The sequence below is a fragment of the Eleginops maclovinus genome, chromosome 6 (assembly GCF_036324505.1).
Source record: "Eleginops maclovinus isolate JMC-PN-2008 ecotype Puerto Natales chromosome 6, JC_Emac_rtc_rv5, whole genome shotgun sequence".
Lineage (NCBI taxonomy): Eukaryota > Metazoa > Chordata > Actinopteri > Perciformes > Eleginopidae > Eleginops > Eleginops maclovinus.
The window spans coordinates 25,518,692-25,535,790 of record NC_086354.1 but is presented as its reverse complement, the minus strand read 5'-3'; the positions used below and the strand labels follow the sequence as shown (position 1 = coordinate 25,535,790).

Below are 17,099 nucleotides of genomic sequence, written 5' to 3'. Positions count from 1 at the left end.
GACTCCTGGTTATTAACATAATTACATATGAACAGTTTCCGGATGAATTGATGTAACTTAACGACCGGCACGTCTCTCTGCTCAGAAGCGTCTCAAACCTTCAGGAAATCCTTGTTTGATCACAATAAACATCAGTTTTGATAATTGTGTTTCTGTTGCAGCTGTTCTGGCATTAATGACTCTATCCTCTACACTTCTGGTTGTGTCTGTATCATATTTAAAGAAAATTGGTATAGTTTTCAGTACTCACTGGTTTCAATGGTTAGTCTGGTTCCTCTGCCAAAGATGAGTTTGGAATTGGCTACGTTCACACAGCCTGCAGCTCCGTGACACTAACTGGTCCCTCTCAGAGGAACATGGACCCCCTTTACAGACTTCTGGTTATTATATAAATGATATATTGAATGTCTCTGGATTTATTCAGAAACATTTACAGATTGAAACTTATTCTCATCTTTAGGGTTTTATCGGCTCCTGATGTTTTATGGATCCTAGTTTTTAAATTCAGTTCAGAAAACTACAAGTTCCTCTAAATGTACTCAAGATTAATGTCAGTACTCACTGGTTTCAATGGTTAGTCTGGTTCCTCTGCCAAAGGTGATCTTACTTCCAGTATTCCCACAGCCTGAAGCTGCATGACACTAACTGGTCCCTCTCAGAGGAACATGGACCCCCTTTACAGACTTCTGGTTATTATATAAATGACATTTCACATTTTAAGGTTCTGATATTTATTCTTTATTCATGTTTTTTATTTTGACTGTTTTATTATTTCCTGATGTTTTTTAGATTCTGAACCAGATTTCTACACCTTATTCAATATTTTCAAATACCCTTTTTATATATTTGTAAAACATTTAGATTCCATCAGTACTCTTTTTGAAGGTGCAGTAAAACAAGTTATCTATCTCAGTACTCACTGGTTTCAATGGTTAGTCTGGTTCCTCTGCCAAAGGTGAGTTTATAATTTCCAGTATTCCCACAGCCTGCAGCTCCATGACACTAACTGGTCCCTCTCAGAAACACGGACTTCAGATTTCAGCTGGAATGATTTGAACCTTTTACAAAATGAGCCGTTCTTTTATGAACCGAGCCTCATTCAGACTTCTCTCTTTACTGTTTATTATCCTGATTATTTTATCTGCGTTTGACTCATTTCCAGCGGATGGAGACCCTCTCTCATATTTAAGAGAAAGACATTTCCTGAGTTTCCAAAACTCAAATCAGAACTAGAGCTCATAGTTTGAAACTTTACCAAAGCAGGAAATTATTCCAAATCAAAACCTGCTGTGTTGATTGTGTTTCTGCAGCAGCTGTTTTACGGTCTGACAGTAAACACTTCATTCATCATCTGCTCTTCTGGTTGTGTATTAAAGTAAACACTGCATACAAATAATACGAGCTCCATATATCTGTCAGTACTCACTGGTTTCAATGGTTAGTCTGGTTCCTCTGCCAAAGATCAGTTTACGTCCATCATTCACACAGCCTGAAGCTCCATGACACTAACTGGTCCCTCTTAGAGGAACATGGACCCCCTTTACAGACTTCTGGTTATTATATAAATGATATATTGAATGTCTCTGGATTTATTCAGAAACATTCAATATGTTCCGGACTTTTTAGAGATAATTGTTTGAAGTCGCAGTTCATAAAACTACAAGTTATTTTATAATGTATTCAAGATTAATCTCAGTACTCACTGGTTTCAATGGTTAGTCTGGTTCCTCTGCCAAAGATGAGTTTGGAATTGGCTACGTTCACACAGCCTGAAGCTCCGTTACACTAACTGGTCACTCCGAGACATCCTAGGTTTTTAGGACTCAGGATGAAAGCTTATTATTTCCACTAAAGACACTCTGTCCTGACAGCCATCAGGTGGAGCTGGTATTCAGGTCTTCATTTTATTGGTTCTCTTTTCCACACCATGTTGTCTTTCCGTTTGCTTTGAGTGTGGAACAGATGATGGGCTGTATGAATACACATGATTTGCTTACTGATGGAAATATAATAGCACAGTGAATTAGAGCTCTGAATCTCATCTCACATTTCCTCATTGTTGCTGTCATTTATTGGATGAAGATATAATTGTTCACGAGGTTTCGGAGGTTTATATCCTGACGAGAGAACAAGGCTGATAGAGACGGAGAGGCTTTCAGAGATTCTGAAAATCCATCTCAGACTTTCTGTAGTTTCTGCCGACTATAGAAGCGTAAAGACTCAAACTCACTTTCAGACACAATATTCAGATTTTGTTGAAATGTATATCAAACACAGGTATTAACACATCTATGATGTGTATCAGTACTCACTGGTTTCAATGGTTAGTCTGGTTCCTCTCCCAAAGAGGATCTTGTTTGTATTCACACAGCCTGAAGCTCTGTCACACTAACTCATCAGTAACATATATCGCAGATCAGATGTAAAGGGTGATATTCACAGGGTTGTAGGGATACGGAATAAATGTTAGGATCAGAGAATACTTTACAGATTCAATCTCTAAAAGATATTTAAATATTTCTATAGAATTTTATTTTCCATCAGATTTTCTTTGCACTTTTCGCTGACTTTAGATTACAAAGAGTAATGTGTCTCAGTACTCACTGGTTTCAATGGTTAGTCTGGTTCCTCTCCCATAGTAGAGTTTATAATTGCCCCCAGTATTCACACAGCCTGAGGCTCCATTACACTAACTGGTCCCCGTCCCTTCAGAGGGACTGGGGGGCTGAGGCCCCAGTAATAACACACTTCACGATATGAAGGTTTAACATACTGTTCAAACTCACTGAAGCGAACGCCATCAGAACAACATTTCACTTCAAATACTTCAAACTATTCCCGTTCAGTTCCATAACTCACACAGCAAATCATATTGGATTATTAGATGGATTATTTGGTGGATTATTTGGTGGATTATTTGGTGGATTATTTGGACTTTGAGCTGATCCGATGAGCCTTTCACTGCTTTGGTTTTGTTTTCCAGTTAAACCCTGTGTTTAAAGATGCTGCTTATAAATACAAAGGTATACATCAGTACTCACTGGTTTCAATGGTTAGTCTGGTTCCTCTTCCAAAGGTGATCTTTCCTAAACCCGTGTTCACACAGCCTGAAGCTCCGTGACACTAACTCCACATTTGAATGCGTTAGTGTCATTGAGACTGGAATCTAATGGGTGTGTTTTTATAAACCTGAAGAGTTTGATTTCAATCTTCTTATCTGTGATTCTGTTTTTAAATTCAGATCAAACTGGTTTTAATTTAAAGACGCTCCACAACACAAGCTCTGAACTAAATGCCATTTAAAAAACGGAACATGAAGTACTGCGGATGATTTCCTCAGTTTCATACATCACATGATAACTGGGTCCTACTTTGTGCTGATTTGGTTTTGTATGTTTTCCAGTTAAACACCGCTTGCTTCACTGATGCTCCATAGACGTGATATTTCAATATGTATACATCAGTACTCACTGCTTTCAATGGTTAGTCTGGTTCCTCTTCCAAAGGTGATCTTATATTGATTTGTATTCACACAGCCTGAAGCTCTGTTACACAAACTATGAGAACCGAACTCCACTCAGAGAAACATTCACATTTCTGACCAATCCACCAGTGAGACTGAAAACAAGTCCACCTGTTCCTGAAACCTGAATCACAATGTGTTCCACTTTGTTCTGACTTCATGGGCTTTAGTTTGGAATTCTTTGAAACTGTTGTTTAAAAGAAGCTCCACAACTCAAACTCTCTGATCCAACTACTCTCAGAAACCTGAGAGCGTCTCCAGGAATAAGTCAACATAAAACCTGTTTATATTCCTGACCCAGAAACCTGAGCCTTGTCATCTTAAATACTTAGAGATTTGTCATCATTTTCAAAGCTGATTTTATCTTCATTCACTGCTTTGGTTTGTATTCCAGCCACTGTGTATTTACAGATCCCATATCAGTGATATTTCAATATGTATACATCAGTACTCACTGGTTTCAATGGTTAGTCTGGTTCCTCTTCCAAAAAACATCTTATTTACTCCACTTCCAGCGCTCACACAGCCTGGCGCTCCATGACCCTAACTCCACTCATGAACTCAGATTATACAGGGACAGGAATGTGTCGTGTATTTCCGTTCAGTTCCGTAAATCACACAATTAAAGTCCTATTGTTTCACATTCTGAAGGACTATTTGATCTCTGAGCTGATTCTATCTTTACGCATTCACTGCTTTGGTTTTGTATTCCAGTTCAACACTGTTTGCTTTGAAAGACGCTCCTTATAAATAAGACTGTAATAATTAGATATATTTCTCAGTACTCACTGGTTTCAATGGTTAGTCTGGTTCCTCTTCCAAAGACGAACTTATTTTGATTTGTATTCACACAGCATGAAGCTCCATGACACTAACTCAACCAACTCTTCAGTCTCAACACTAAATCCTAATATACGTCATGAATGAGGAACAGAACCTCTGGACCGTCACTGCTCACTAAACCACCTTTATAATATACATCATGAATGAGGAACAGAACCTCTGGACCGTCACTGCTCACTAAACCACCTTTATAATATACATCATGAATGAGGAACAGAACCTCTGGACCGTCACTGCTCACTAAACCACCTTTATAATATACATCATGAATGAGGAACAGAACCTCTGGACCGTCACTGCTCACTAAACCACCTTTATAATATACATCATGAATGAGGAACAGAACCTCTGGACCGTCACTGCTCACTAAACCACCTTTATAATATACATCATGAATGAGGAACAGAACCTCTGAGCCGTCACTGCTCACTAAACCACCTTTATAATATACATCATGAATGAGGAACAGAACCTCTGGACCGTCACTGCTCACTAAACCACCTTTATAATATACATCATGAATGAGGAACAGAACCTCTGGACCGTCACTGCTCACTAAACCACCTTTATAATATACATCATGAATGAGGAACAGAACCTCTGGACCGTCACTGCTCACTAAACCACCTTTATAATATACATCATGAATGAGGAACAGAACCTCTGGGACTAACAGAACTTTTTATTCTTTATCTTTGTGTCTTCTTAAATAATGAACCCTTCTTCTCTTCGGTTTTCATTCTGGTTTCATATTTGCCACACTGAAACACCAAAGTTGTTTTTAAAGACCCTTCGTATAATTATTATATATATCGTTGCTTACTGGTTTCAATGGTTAGTCTGGTTCCTCTGCCAAAGATGCGTTTCTCTCCGGCTGCATTCACACAGCCTGCAGCTCCATAGCACAATCTGAACCAGACTCCACGTCTGTCCAGTTAAACCGGGCTTCATTTCTCCTCAAAACTATGAATAGTATAGAAAATGTCAAATGTGATCGAACTTTGTGGGTTTTTCAGATTCCGCTCCAGAAAACTACACATTTTAAATCATTTAAAAAACTGGTTTCATAAATTTCAGTTTGTGTTTGAATTTTGTATGATTCATATTTATAATGTATCTCAGTACTCACTGGTTTCAATGGTTAGTCTGGTTCCTCTGCCAAAGGTGATCTTAAATCCACTATTCCCACAGCCTGAAGCTCCATGACACTAACTGGTCCCTCTCAGAGGAACATGGATTATTATGAGTTCCTTCAGAGACCATTAACGGGTTAGGAGTTCCTGATGGTTTATTATTACTGGTTTTAAAGAACAGATAGGTTTGATATTTGTCCTCAGGTTGAAGCACGTCTCTCCATCCATTGAAACATCAGATTATTGAAATATAAAACATTTGAAGATCAACTCTTTTTTTAACAATTTGTGAGACTTTTATGATTCTGATGTTTTTCATTTTTCCAAACTGCCGTCCAGAGGCTCGTTCATTCAGAGATGTAATTCTGGTTTGTGTTTCAAGACGCTTTGGATAAATGATATCTATCTCAGTACTCACTGGTTTCAATGGTTAGTCTGGTTCCTCTGCCAAAGATCAGTTTAGCATTACTTCCAGTATTCCCACAGCCTGAAGCTCCATGACACTAACTGGTCCCTCTCAGAGGAACATGGACCCCCTTTACAGACTTCTGGTTATTATATAAATGATATATTGAATGTCTCTGGATTTATTCAGAAACATTTACAGATTGAAACTTATTCTCATCTTTAGGGTTTTATCGCTCCTGATGTTTTATGGATCCTAGTTTTTAAATTCAGTTCAGAAAACTACAAGTTCCTCTAAATGTACTCAAGATTAATCTCAGTACTCACTGGTTTCAATGGTTAGTCTGGTTCCTCTGCCAAAGGTGATCTTAGATGCTCCACTATTCCCACAGCCTGAAGCTGCATGACACTAACTGGTCCCTCTCAGAGGAACATGGACCCCCTTTACAGACTTCTGGTTGTTATATAAATGAAATGTCTCTGGATTTATTCAGAAAGATCTAGAGATTCTTTCTGCTCACTCAAACGGTTTCAAATCTTCAAGTTTTATTTGATACGTAAATGGATTTTCATCTTTAGGGTTTTATCGGCTCCTGATGTTTCAGAGATAGTTCTCCAACCGAAGTTCAGAAAACTACAAGTTCCTCTAAATGTACTCAAGATTAATCTCAGTACTCACTGGTTTCAATGGTTAGTCTGGTTCCTCTGCCAAAGGTGATCTTATTTCCACTTCCAGTATTCCCACAGCCTGCAGCTCCATGACACTAACTGGTCCCTCTCAGAGGAACATGGACCCCCTTTACAGACTTCTGGTTATTATATAAATGATATATTGAATGTCTCTGGATTTATTCAGAAACATTCACAGATTGAAACTTATTCTCATCTTTAGGGTTTTATCGGCTCCTGATGTTTTATGGATCCTAGTTTTTAAATTCAGTTCAGAAAACTACAAGTTCCTCTAAATGTACTCAAGATTAATGTCAGTACTCACTGGTTTCAATGGTTAGTCTGGTTCCTCTGCCAAAGGTGATCTTACTTCCAGTATTCCCACAGCCTGAAGCTCCATGACACTAACTGGTCCCTCTCAGAGGAACATGGACCCCCTTTACAGACTTCTGGTTGTTATATAAATGACATTTCACATTTTAAGGTTCTGATATTTATTCTTTATTCATGTTTTTTATTTTGACTGTTTTATTATTTCCTGATGTTTTTTAGATTCTGAACCAGATTTCTACACCTTATTCAATATTTTCAAATACCCTTTTTATATATTTGTAAAACATTTAGATTCCATCAGTACTCTTTTTGAAGTTGCAGTAAAACAAGTTATCTATCTCAGTACTCACTGGTTTCAATGGTTAGTCTGGTTCCTCTGCCAAAGATCAGCTTATTTCCTCCAGTATTCCCACAGCCTGCAGCTCCATGACACTAACTGGTCCCTCTCAGAGGAACATGGACCCCCTTTACAGACTTCTGGTTATTATATAAATGATATATTGAATGTCTCTGGATTTATTCAGAAACATTTAATATGTTCCGGACTTTTTAGAGATACTTGTTTGAAGTCGCAGTTCATAAAACTACAAGTTATTTTATAATGTATTCAAGATTAATGTCAGTACTCACTGGTTTCAATGGTTAGTCTGGTTCCTCTGCCAAAGGTGATCTTATTTCCATCATTCCCACAGCCTGAAGCTCCATGACACTAACTGGTCAGCTCTATTTATCCTCTCTGTTTTCTGCTGGAATTATTTCACTTCACATCAATAACATTTTGAGTCCACAAAATAAATGAGATGTTTTTAAAAGAAAGATTAAAAGATGTTCTACTTTTTTCTGGTTTTATCTGAACTTTATCTTTGTTTATTCCACTACTGCTTTGGTTTCTAGATGTTCCAGTAATCAGCGTTTTATTGAATATGCTCCAAATAAATATTACTCAAGATTAATGTCAGTACTCACTGGTTTCAATGGTTAGTCTGGTTCCTCTGCCAAAGTAGAATCTTTGGTTTCCAGTATTCCCACAGCCTGAAGCTCCATGACACTAACTGGTCCCTCTCAGAGGAACATGGACCCCCTTTACAGACTTCTGGTTATTATATAAATGACATTTCACATTTTAAGGTTCTGATATTTATTCTTTATTCATGTTTTTTATTTTGACTGTTTTATTATTTCCTGATGTTTTTTAGATTCTGAACCAGATTTCTACACCTTATTCAATATTTTCAAATACCCTTTTTATATATTTGTAAAACATTTAGATTCCATCAGTACTCTTTTTGAAGTTGCAGTAAAACAAGTTATCTATCTCAGTACTCACTGGTTTCAATGGTTAGTCTGGTTCCTCTGCCAAAGATCAGCTTATTTCCTCCAGTATTCCCACAGCCTGCAGCTCCATGACACTAACTGGTCCCTCTCAGAGGAACATGGACCCCCTTTACAGACTTCTGGTTATTATATAAATGATATATTGAATGTCTCTGGATTTATTCAGAAACATTTAATATGTTCCGGACTTTTTAGAGATACTTGTTTGAAGTCGCAGTTCATAAAACTACAAGTTATTTTATAATGTATTCAAGATTAATGTCAGTACTCACTGGTTTCAATGGTTAGTCTGGTTCCTCTGCCAAAGGTGATCTTATTTCCATCATTCCCACAGCCTGAAGCTCCATGACACTAACTGGTCAGCTCTATTTATCCTCTCTGTTTTCTGCTGGAATTATTTCACTTCACATCAATAACATTTTGAGTCCACAAAATAAATGAGATGTTTTTAAAAGAAAGATTAAAAGATGTTCTACTTTTTTCTGGTTTTATCTGAACTTTATCTTTGTTTATTCCACTACTGCTTTGGTTTCTAGATGTTCCAGTAATCAGCGTTTTATTGAATATGCTCCAAATAAATATTACTCAAGATTAATGTCAGTACTCACTGGTTTCAATGGTTAGTCTGGTTCCTCTGCCAAAGTAGAATCTTTGGTTTCCAGTATTCCCACAGCCTGAAGCTGCATGACACTAACTGGTCCCTCTCAGAGGAACATGGACCCCCTTTACAGACTTCTGGTTATTATATAAATGATATATTGAATGTCTCTGGATTTATTCAGAAACATTTACAGATTGAAACTTATTCTCATCTTTAGGGTTTTATCAGCTCCTGATGTTTTATGGATCCTAGTTTTTAAATTCAGTTCAGAAAACTACAAGTTCCTCTAAATGTACTCAAGATTAATCTCAGTACTCACTGGTTTCAATGGTTAGTCTGGTTCCTCTGCCAAAGATCAGCTTATTTACTCCATCATTCCCACAGCCTGAAGCTCCATGACACTAACTGGTCCCTCTCAGAAACACGGACTTCAGATTTCAGCTGGAATGATTTGATCCTTTTACAAAATGAGCCGTTCTTTTATGAACCGAGCCTCATTCAGACTTCTCTCTTTACTGTTTATTATCCTGATTATTTTATCTGCGTTTGACTCATTTCCAGCGGATGGAGACCCTCTCTCATATTTAAGAGAAAGACATTTCCTGAGTTTCCAAAACTCAAATCAGAACTAGAGCTCATAGTTTGAAACTTTACCAAAGCAGGAAATTATTCCAAATCAAAACCTGCTGTGTTGATTGTGTTTCTGCAGCAGCTGTTTTACGGTCTGACAGTAAACACTTCATTCATCATCTGCTCTTCTGGTTGTGTATTAAAGTAAACACTGCGTACAAATAATACGAGCTCCATATATCTGTCAGTACTCACTGGTTTCAATGGTTAGTCTGGTTCCTCTGCCAAAGGTGATCTTATTTCCTCCACTATTCCCACAGCCTGAAGCTGCATGACACTAACTGGTCCCTCTCAGAGGAACATGGACCCCCTTTACAGACTTCTGGTTGTTATATAAATGACATTTCACATTTTAAGGTTCTGATATTTATTCTTTATTCATGTTTTTTATTTTGACTGTTTTATTATTTCCTGATGTTTTTTAGATTCTGAACCAGATTTCTACACCTTATTCAATATTTTCAAATACCCTTTTTATATATTTGTAAAACATTTAGATTCCATCAGTACTCTTTTTGAAGATGCAGTAAAACAAGTTATCTATATCAGTACTCACTGGTTTCAATGGTTAGTCTGGTTCCTCTGCCAAAGATCAGCTTATATCCACTTCCAGTATTCCCACAGCCTGAAGCTCCATGACACTAACTGGTCCCTCTCAGAGGAACATGGACCCCCTTTACAGACTTCTGGTTATTATATAAATGATATATTGAATGTCTCTGGATTTATTCAGAAACATTTACAGATTGAAACTTATTCTCATCTTTAGGGTTTTATCGGCTCCTGATGTTTTATGGATCCTAGTTTTTAAATTCAGTTCAGAAAACTACAAGTTCCTCTAAATGTACTCAAGATTAATCTCAGTACTCACTGGTTTCAATGGTTAGTCTGGTTCCTCTGCCAAAGATCAGTTTACGTCCACCTCCACTATTCCCACAGCCTGAAGCTGCGTGACACTAACTGGTCCCCTTTACAGACTTCTGGTTTTAATAAATAGTATGATTGAAGGTTACTGGATTTATAAAGATCTGTTTTCTTCTCGTTTTCAAATCTTTATGTTTTGTTTAATAAATGGATTTTCATCTTTAGGGTTTTATCAGCTCCTGATGTTTCAGAGAGTTTTCAGTTCATAAAACTACAAGTTATTTTATAAATGTATTCAAGATTAATATCAGTACTCACTGGTTTCAATGGTTAGTCTGGTTCCTCTGCCAAAGATCAGCTTATATGCTCCACTATTCCCACAGCCTGCAGCTCCATGACACTAACTGGTCAGCTCTATTTATCCTCTCTGTTTTCTGCTGGAATTATTTCACTTCACATCAATAACATTTTGAGTCCACAAAATAAATGAGATGTTTTTAAAAGAAAGATTAAAAGATGTTCTACTTTTTTCTGGTTTTATCTGAACTTTATCTTTGTTTATTCCACTACTGCTTTGGTTTCTAGATGTTCCAGTAATCAGCGTTTTATTGAATATGCTCCAAATAAATATTACTCAAGATTAATGTCAGTACTCACTGGTTTCAATGGTTAGTCTGGTTCCTCTGCCAAAGATCAGCTTATATCCTCCAGTATTCCCACAGCCTGAAGCTGCATGACACTAACTGGTCCCACTCAGAGGAACATGGACCCCCTTTACAGACTTCTGGTTATTATATAAATGAAATGTCTCTGGATTTATTCAGAAAGATCTAGAGATTCTTTCTGCTCACTCAAACGGTTTCAAATCTTCAAGTTTTATTTGATACGTAAATGGATTTTCATCTTTAGGGTTTTATCGGCTCCTGATGTTTCAGAGATAGTTCTCCAACCGAAGTTCAGAAAACTACAAGTTCCTCTAAATGTACTCAAGATTAATCTCAGTACTCACTGGTTTCAATGGTTAGTCTGGTTCCTCTGCCAAAGATCAGTTTATAATTTCCATCATTCACACAGCCTGCAGCTCCATAGCACAATCTGAACCAGACTCCACGTCTGTCCAGTTAAACCGGGCTTCATTTCTCCTCAAAACTATGAATATGTTTTGTATAGAAAATGTCAAATGTGATCGAACTTTGTGGGTTTTTCAGATTCCGCTCCAGAAAACTACACATTTTAAATCATTTAAAAAACTGGTTTCATAAATTTCAGTTTGTGTTTGAATTTTGTATGATTCATATTTATAATGTATGTCAGTACTCACTGGTTTCAATGGTTAGTCTGGTTCCTCTGCCAAAGGTGAGTTTATAATTTCCAGTATTCCCACAGCCTGCAGCTCCATGACACTAACTGGTCCCTCTCAGAAACACGGACTTCAGATTTCAGCTGGAATGATTTGATCCTTTTACAAAATGAGCCGTTCTTTTATGAACCGAGCCTCATTCAGACTTCTCTCTTTACTGTTTATTATCCTGATTATTTTATCTGCGTTTGACTCATTTCCAGCGGATGGAGACCCTCTCTCATATTTAAGAGAAAGACATTTCCTGAGTTTCCAAAACTCAAATCAGAACTAGAGCTCATAGTTTGAAACTTTACCAAAGCAGGAAATTATTCCAAATCAAAACCTGCTGTGTTGATTGTGTTTCTGCAGCAGCTGTTTTACAGTCTGACAGTAAACACTTCATTCATCATCTGCTCTTCTGGTTGTGTATTAAAGTAAACACTGCGTACAAATAATACGAGCTCCATATATCTGTCAGTACTCACTGGTTTCAATGGTTAGTCTGGTTCCTCTGCCAAAGATCAGTTTACGTCCACCTGCATCATTCCCACAGCCTGAAGCTCCATGACACTAACTGGTCCCTCTCAGAGGAACATGGACCCCCTTTACAGACTTCTGGTTATTATATAAATGATATATTGAATGTCTCTGGATTTATTCAGAAACATTTACAGATTGAAACTTATTCTCATCTTTAGGGTTTTATCGGCTCCTGATGTTTTATGGATCCTAGTTTTTAAATTCAGTTCAGAAAACTACAAGTTCCTCTAAATGTACTCAAGATTAATCTCAGTACTCACTGGTTTCAATGGTTAGTCTGGTTCCTCTGCCAAAGATAGTCTTATATCCTGCTCCTCCAGTATTCACACAGCCTGAAGCTCCATGACACTAACTCACTAAACTAAGCTTGTAATAACCGGTCGATATCATTAAGAAATATACATTTCCCGGTTCAATAAAAGCAGAAACAAAGTCTAAACTTCTCTGAAAATGATCAATAATTCAAGTTAAATGAAAGATGAGGATCAGAAAGAAACTAAAGTGGTTTATATTAAAAGATCAAACTGTAAATTCACTAAAACTTGAACGTGATGGCCTCAGACGTTTTTAGGGCATTTCAATTGTTTTGGTTACCTGAGTGGACCACCAGGCGAGTCCCCCCCCCGAATCTCATCTTGTCCGTTCCTCTCATCACACTGTGTCGGACGTCCGACTGAAAACCTCCCGCAGCGTCTCCTCAAACTAACTCAGGATTTATCCTTTATCTTCTAATCCTCCGGCTGCACGACAACGATTAAAGACAAAGCCGTGAAACATTTTCTTCTGAACCCAGATCTAAATCTATCCTGATGTCCTGTAGACCCCCCCCCCCCCTACTCAGAACATTCCTTTCAATAAATGCATTCATATTATTTCCAGCTTTTGAGTTTTGGCTTCCATATTTTTACATTTAGGATTATATTTCAGTTTAGTGTTTGGATGGTGTTTAGTGAAGGTTTGGTTGTGACTAAAGATGACCTGGTGTTTGTTCAGAGTGAAGAAATACGTATTTTAAATTAAATGATTCTTTTTCCTGTATTTTTTTAATGAAAACCAGGTTACCTGAGTCCCCCAAGTCCACTACCAGACGAGTTCCTCTCCCGAAGATCAGTTTCTCTGTAGCTCTTCTCGCACCGTGACTGAAGGCTGAACGAAAACCAGCCGCTTCAAAAAGCCTTTTTCTGCTTCAAGATATTAATGTTTATCGCGTTTTAAAACCAGTCTGGAGAATTAAATTCAGATGAAGAAGAAGAAGAATTGAAGCTGCAAAATAAAATATGAAGGTTTTATCTTTTTGGGGAAATATTTTCAAACAGATTCTTATTTTTGGGGATGATTTTTAAAGACAGAATGAAACGAACACTCAGCTGACCTTCTAGAACACACAAACCAGCCCAAAGAGTCTACAGAGAGATGCGATCGTCCAGAGCGAGAAGCAAAACTACAGGTTTCAATTCATGCAATTCAAAACTACACAATGCAATAAATGAGGAATTAAAAATGATAAGCTCACCAGAGTCAACTGTGAGTTTGGTTCCTCTGCCGAAGTAAAGCCTCTGGTTATTCACACTGTGACGCTCCCTGTGACAAATACTGCTGCAGATACCCTCTGTATGCTGCCATAGTGTGTGTGTGTGAGTGTGTGTGTGCAGCTGACTCTTCAGTTTAATCCGGCTGTTGGTTTTTAATGTCAGATCTATATTTTGTGTTCCCCAGTCTGCAGCGTGCATGTGTCCGGTGCCATCAGGCTCATCAAAAGCTGACAAAATGCAAAGTGCAAATGCATGGGAGGTTTATTTCCTCTGGGCCTTCACACCCTGACAAAATACATGTGATTAGTTTGATTTGCATTACTTTTAATTGGACGCAGTTGTTTGTAGCATTTGTTAATTGATTTGTGAATGATGCTTTCATTATTCTGCAGCTGTCTTTTAAAATGTTCAGTTTAATCCTGCTTTATTTCCCCCTTTGGACTCAGTGATCGTCTGCAGCTGCGTTCAGATCAGTTTGCATCGACCAAACTGGACTAAATGGAAATAACCTGAACTCTGTTGACACACAACTTGTTCTTTAAGGTCTAAAGTAAAAAGGAAATTATGAACCTCACCAGATTCAACCATTAGTTTGGTTCCTCCACCGAAATATATCCGGTTCCCTCCCTGGTTGTTCACACAGTGACGCTCCCTGTGACAAATACTGCTGCGTCCTCGCTCTCCTCTTCATCACTTCATCAGACGCTCGTTTTGTCTCAAACCACACAGTTTCTGTTCTTCACATTACTATAGTCTTTATGTCTCGGCAAAGAAAGTAGCTTGAGTCGTTTAAAAAAACTAAAGTGTGAAAAGTCCCATCCTTTGGCAGATACACGGAACCACTGACTTCAAATGGGTTCTGTCCACAGATTACACACAACTGGACCCGTTAACAGAACCTCCCCTCATGTGTTACATCCAACATGTCATTAAAGTCAACGCTTCAATTGTTTCACGGTTTGTTCTCATGTCTCATTTTGGACAAACACTCACTCACATCCCGTCCTCAGAGTCAGCTTCAGAAGACTCCTTAGCCCAGCTCCAAACCGCCTCCTCCAGACTGCTCCTTCTTTCAGGTGTGGGGGGGAACAGGAACTGCTGGTTTCAAATCAGCATCTTTTGGACAAAAAACGCCAAATATAACTTCAACATAAATCCTTACTGGCATCTCCTTTTTGTAAAGCTCTTTTGTTTTAAAAGGTGATGTTTCTAAGTCTATAAATATACACAACGGTACAATCAAATGCAGTCACTGTTCTCACTGGTATCTGATCCTGAGATCAAATATATGAGGTAACACAAAGTGGTTTACATCTGTCTGACGGTATTACATGTCCCTTGTCTCTCGTTTGATAACTTCCTGTTGGAGGGTTTGATGGTGTGTCGTGGTCTGTTTGGAATTGGGCCAAAATAAGCTTTGAGAACCTTTTTAGTTCTTGCTTCACAGCGTGAAGACAGCCCCATCTTGTGTCCGTCTGAACTGTTCATCTCAAAGCAACATGTCGTCTGCTCTGTTCAGGTTCATATCAGTATTCAGGGCTCTCCTCGGACAGGTTGATCTGATGAGGCCTGTGAGGTCGCTCTATCCTTTCACAATTACTCCATTTTATAAAAAGTATTTACTAGTAATGAAGTAAAAGTATACATTAGAATAATGTCAAACTACTCAAGTAAAGTACAATTACCTCAGAGTTTACTTCAATACAGCGTGAGTGAAAGTACTTAGTTACATTTCACCACCGCAGCAATCTAACGCTAGTTCTTCACCATGAACTGTTCCACCTCACAGTCAGTCTCAGTTCAACCAGTTAATCCACATTTTGGAGCCGGTGGACAGACAGACTGGACCGAGGAGGTTTGAAAAAGAATAACTGCCTGTCATCTTAGCAGTGTCCCTCAGGTGTTGAATGTGTTTTAAGGCACTTTGATAGGAGCAGCTTTACTGCTCGAGGTATCCACTTGATGGCGGTCTTGTTCAAAAGAAGGAGATCTGAAGTGTGTGAATGTTAAGCGAGCAGTTCCAAAGGTTTTTGTACAGAGTGTTGGTGTTTCCTGTCACTGTGGGCCTCAGAGCACAGTAGTACACAGCAGAGTCTGTCACTGCAGCAGAGGAGATCTGCAGATGGGTCTGGTTTCACTCCACTTTAATCTTCAGTCCAGGGATGTGTTGATTTACTACAGTGCCTGAAACAGAATGACAGATGAGGAACTTTGGCGGTTCTCCTAGATATTGTCGATACCAGAAGAAATAATCCCCAAAGCTAGCAGCTGTATTGTATCTGCAGGGCAGAGTAACAGTGCTGCCTTCAGGACTGAACCGTTCTGGTTTGACTGGACTGAGATCTTCACAGCGGACGCCTGAAATCAAGCAAAGGTTTAAGTTACACAACCCCGAAGAAATGGATTATCTCAAATATGTGACTAAATACATTCAATAACAATCAAACCCACCGGTTAAAATGACTAGAAACATCAGTGATGACAGCATGATGATGAAGGTGGTGATGATGATGATGGTCTGTGTTGATCTCTGGTGATGATGATGATGGTCTGTGTTGATCTCTGGTGATGATGATGGTCTGTGTTGATCTCTGGTGATGATGATGATGGTCTGTGTTGATCTCTGGTGATGATGATGATGGTCTGTGTTGATCTCTGGTGATGATGATGGTCTGTGTTGATCTCTGGTGAATATGGAAGTTCCTCTCTCTTCTGTAGTTCAGGAACATCTTAGCTCCTCCCTGAATCTCTCTGTCTCCTCTCAGATCTGTACTTCTCTTCTCTCCGTTACTCTTCCTCCTCGTCAGGTGTTGCTTGGGTGCCACAACCATGAGCTCTGTGTTCTTGCTGTTAGTCAATAATCTGAAGAAAAGTCAGAAATTCGAAAAAAAGTCAGAAATTCAAAAAAGTTGAAATTTGGATAAAAAATCTGAGATTTCAAAAGAAAATGAAAAGCTAAAATATTGGGAGGCAAGAAACAGAGTGCCTGGAGAAAGTGTGAAAGCGGCAGTCTCCTCGATGTCAGTGAGAATAACAAAGACCCTCAGTGAAGCTCCAGCCCATGTTCCTCACTAAACTGTACAGCTTATTAAAGGATCAGTTCAAAGCAGCTGATGTCTCTCAGTGTTACTGCATGATGTCATTGCTTTGCCATGAATTTAGTGATGGATGTAAACATTTGAAATGTGGCTTTAAGAGTTTCTCAGTTAAAGGTTTTCATAAATCAGACACTGATGGAGCAGCTGGACCTCTTCATAGAGGCTGTTTCCCTGCAGGGGGGACTTGGCTGACTTTCTTTCAAAGGGGGTACATTATTGAAGAACGCTTGAGAACCACTGGCCTATAGGGT

At 38.5% G+C, this 17,099-nt stretch overlaps 1 gene segment (V, D, J or C); it reads right to left on the bottom strand.

Moving 5' to 3' along the window:
* The window catches only part of LOC134865845 (M1-specific T cell receptor alpha chain-like), a 30,817-nt gene extending 26,716 nt beyond the window's left edge, over positions 1-4,101 (bottom strand). Inside the window, 1 exon segment of the C gene segment in view lies at positions 3,979-4,101. Coding sequence covers positions 3,979-4,018 — 40 coding nt within the window.
* Positions 4,102-17,099: the final 12,998 nt, after the last annotated feature.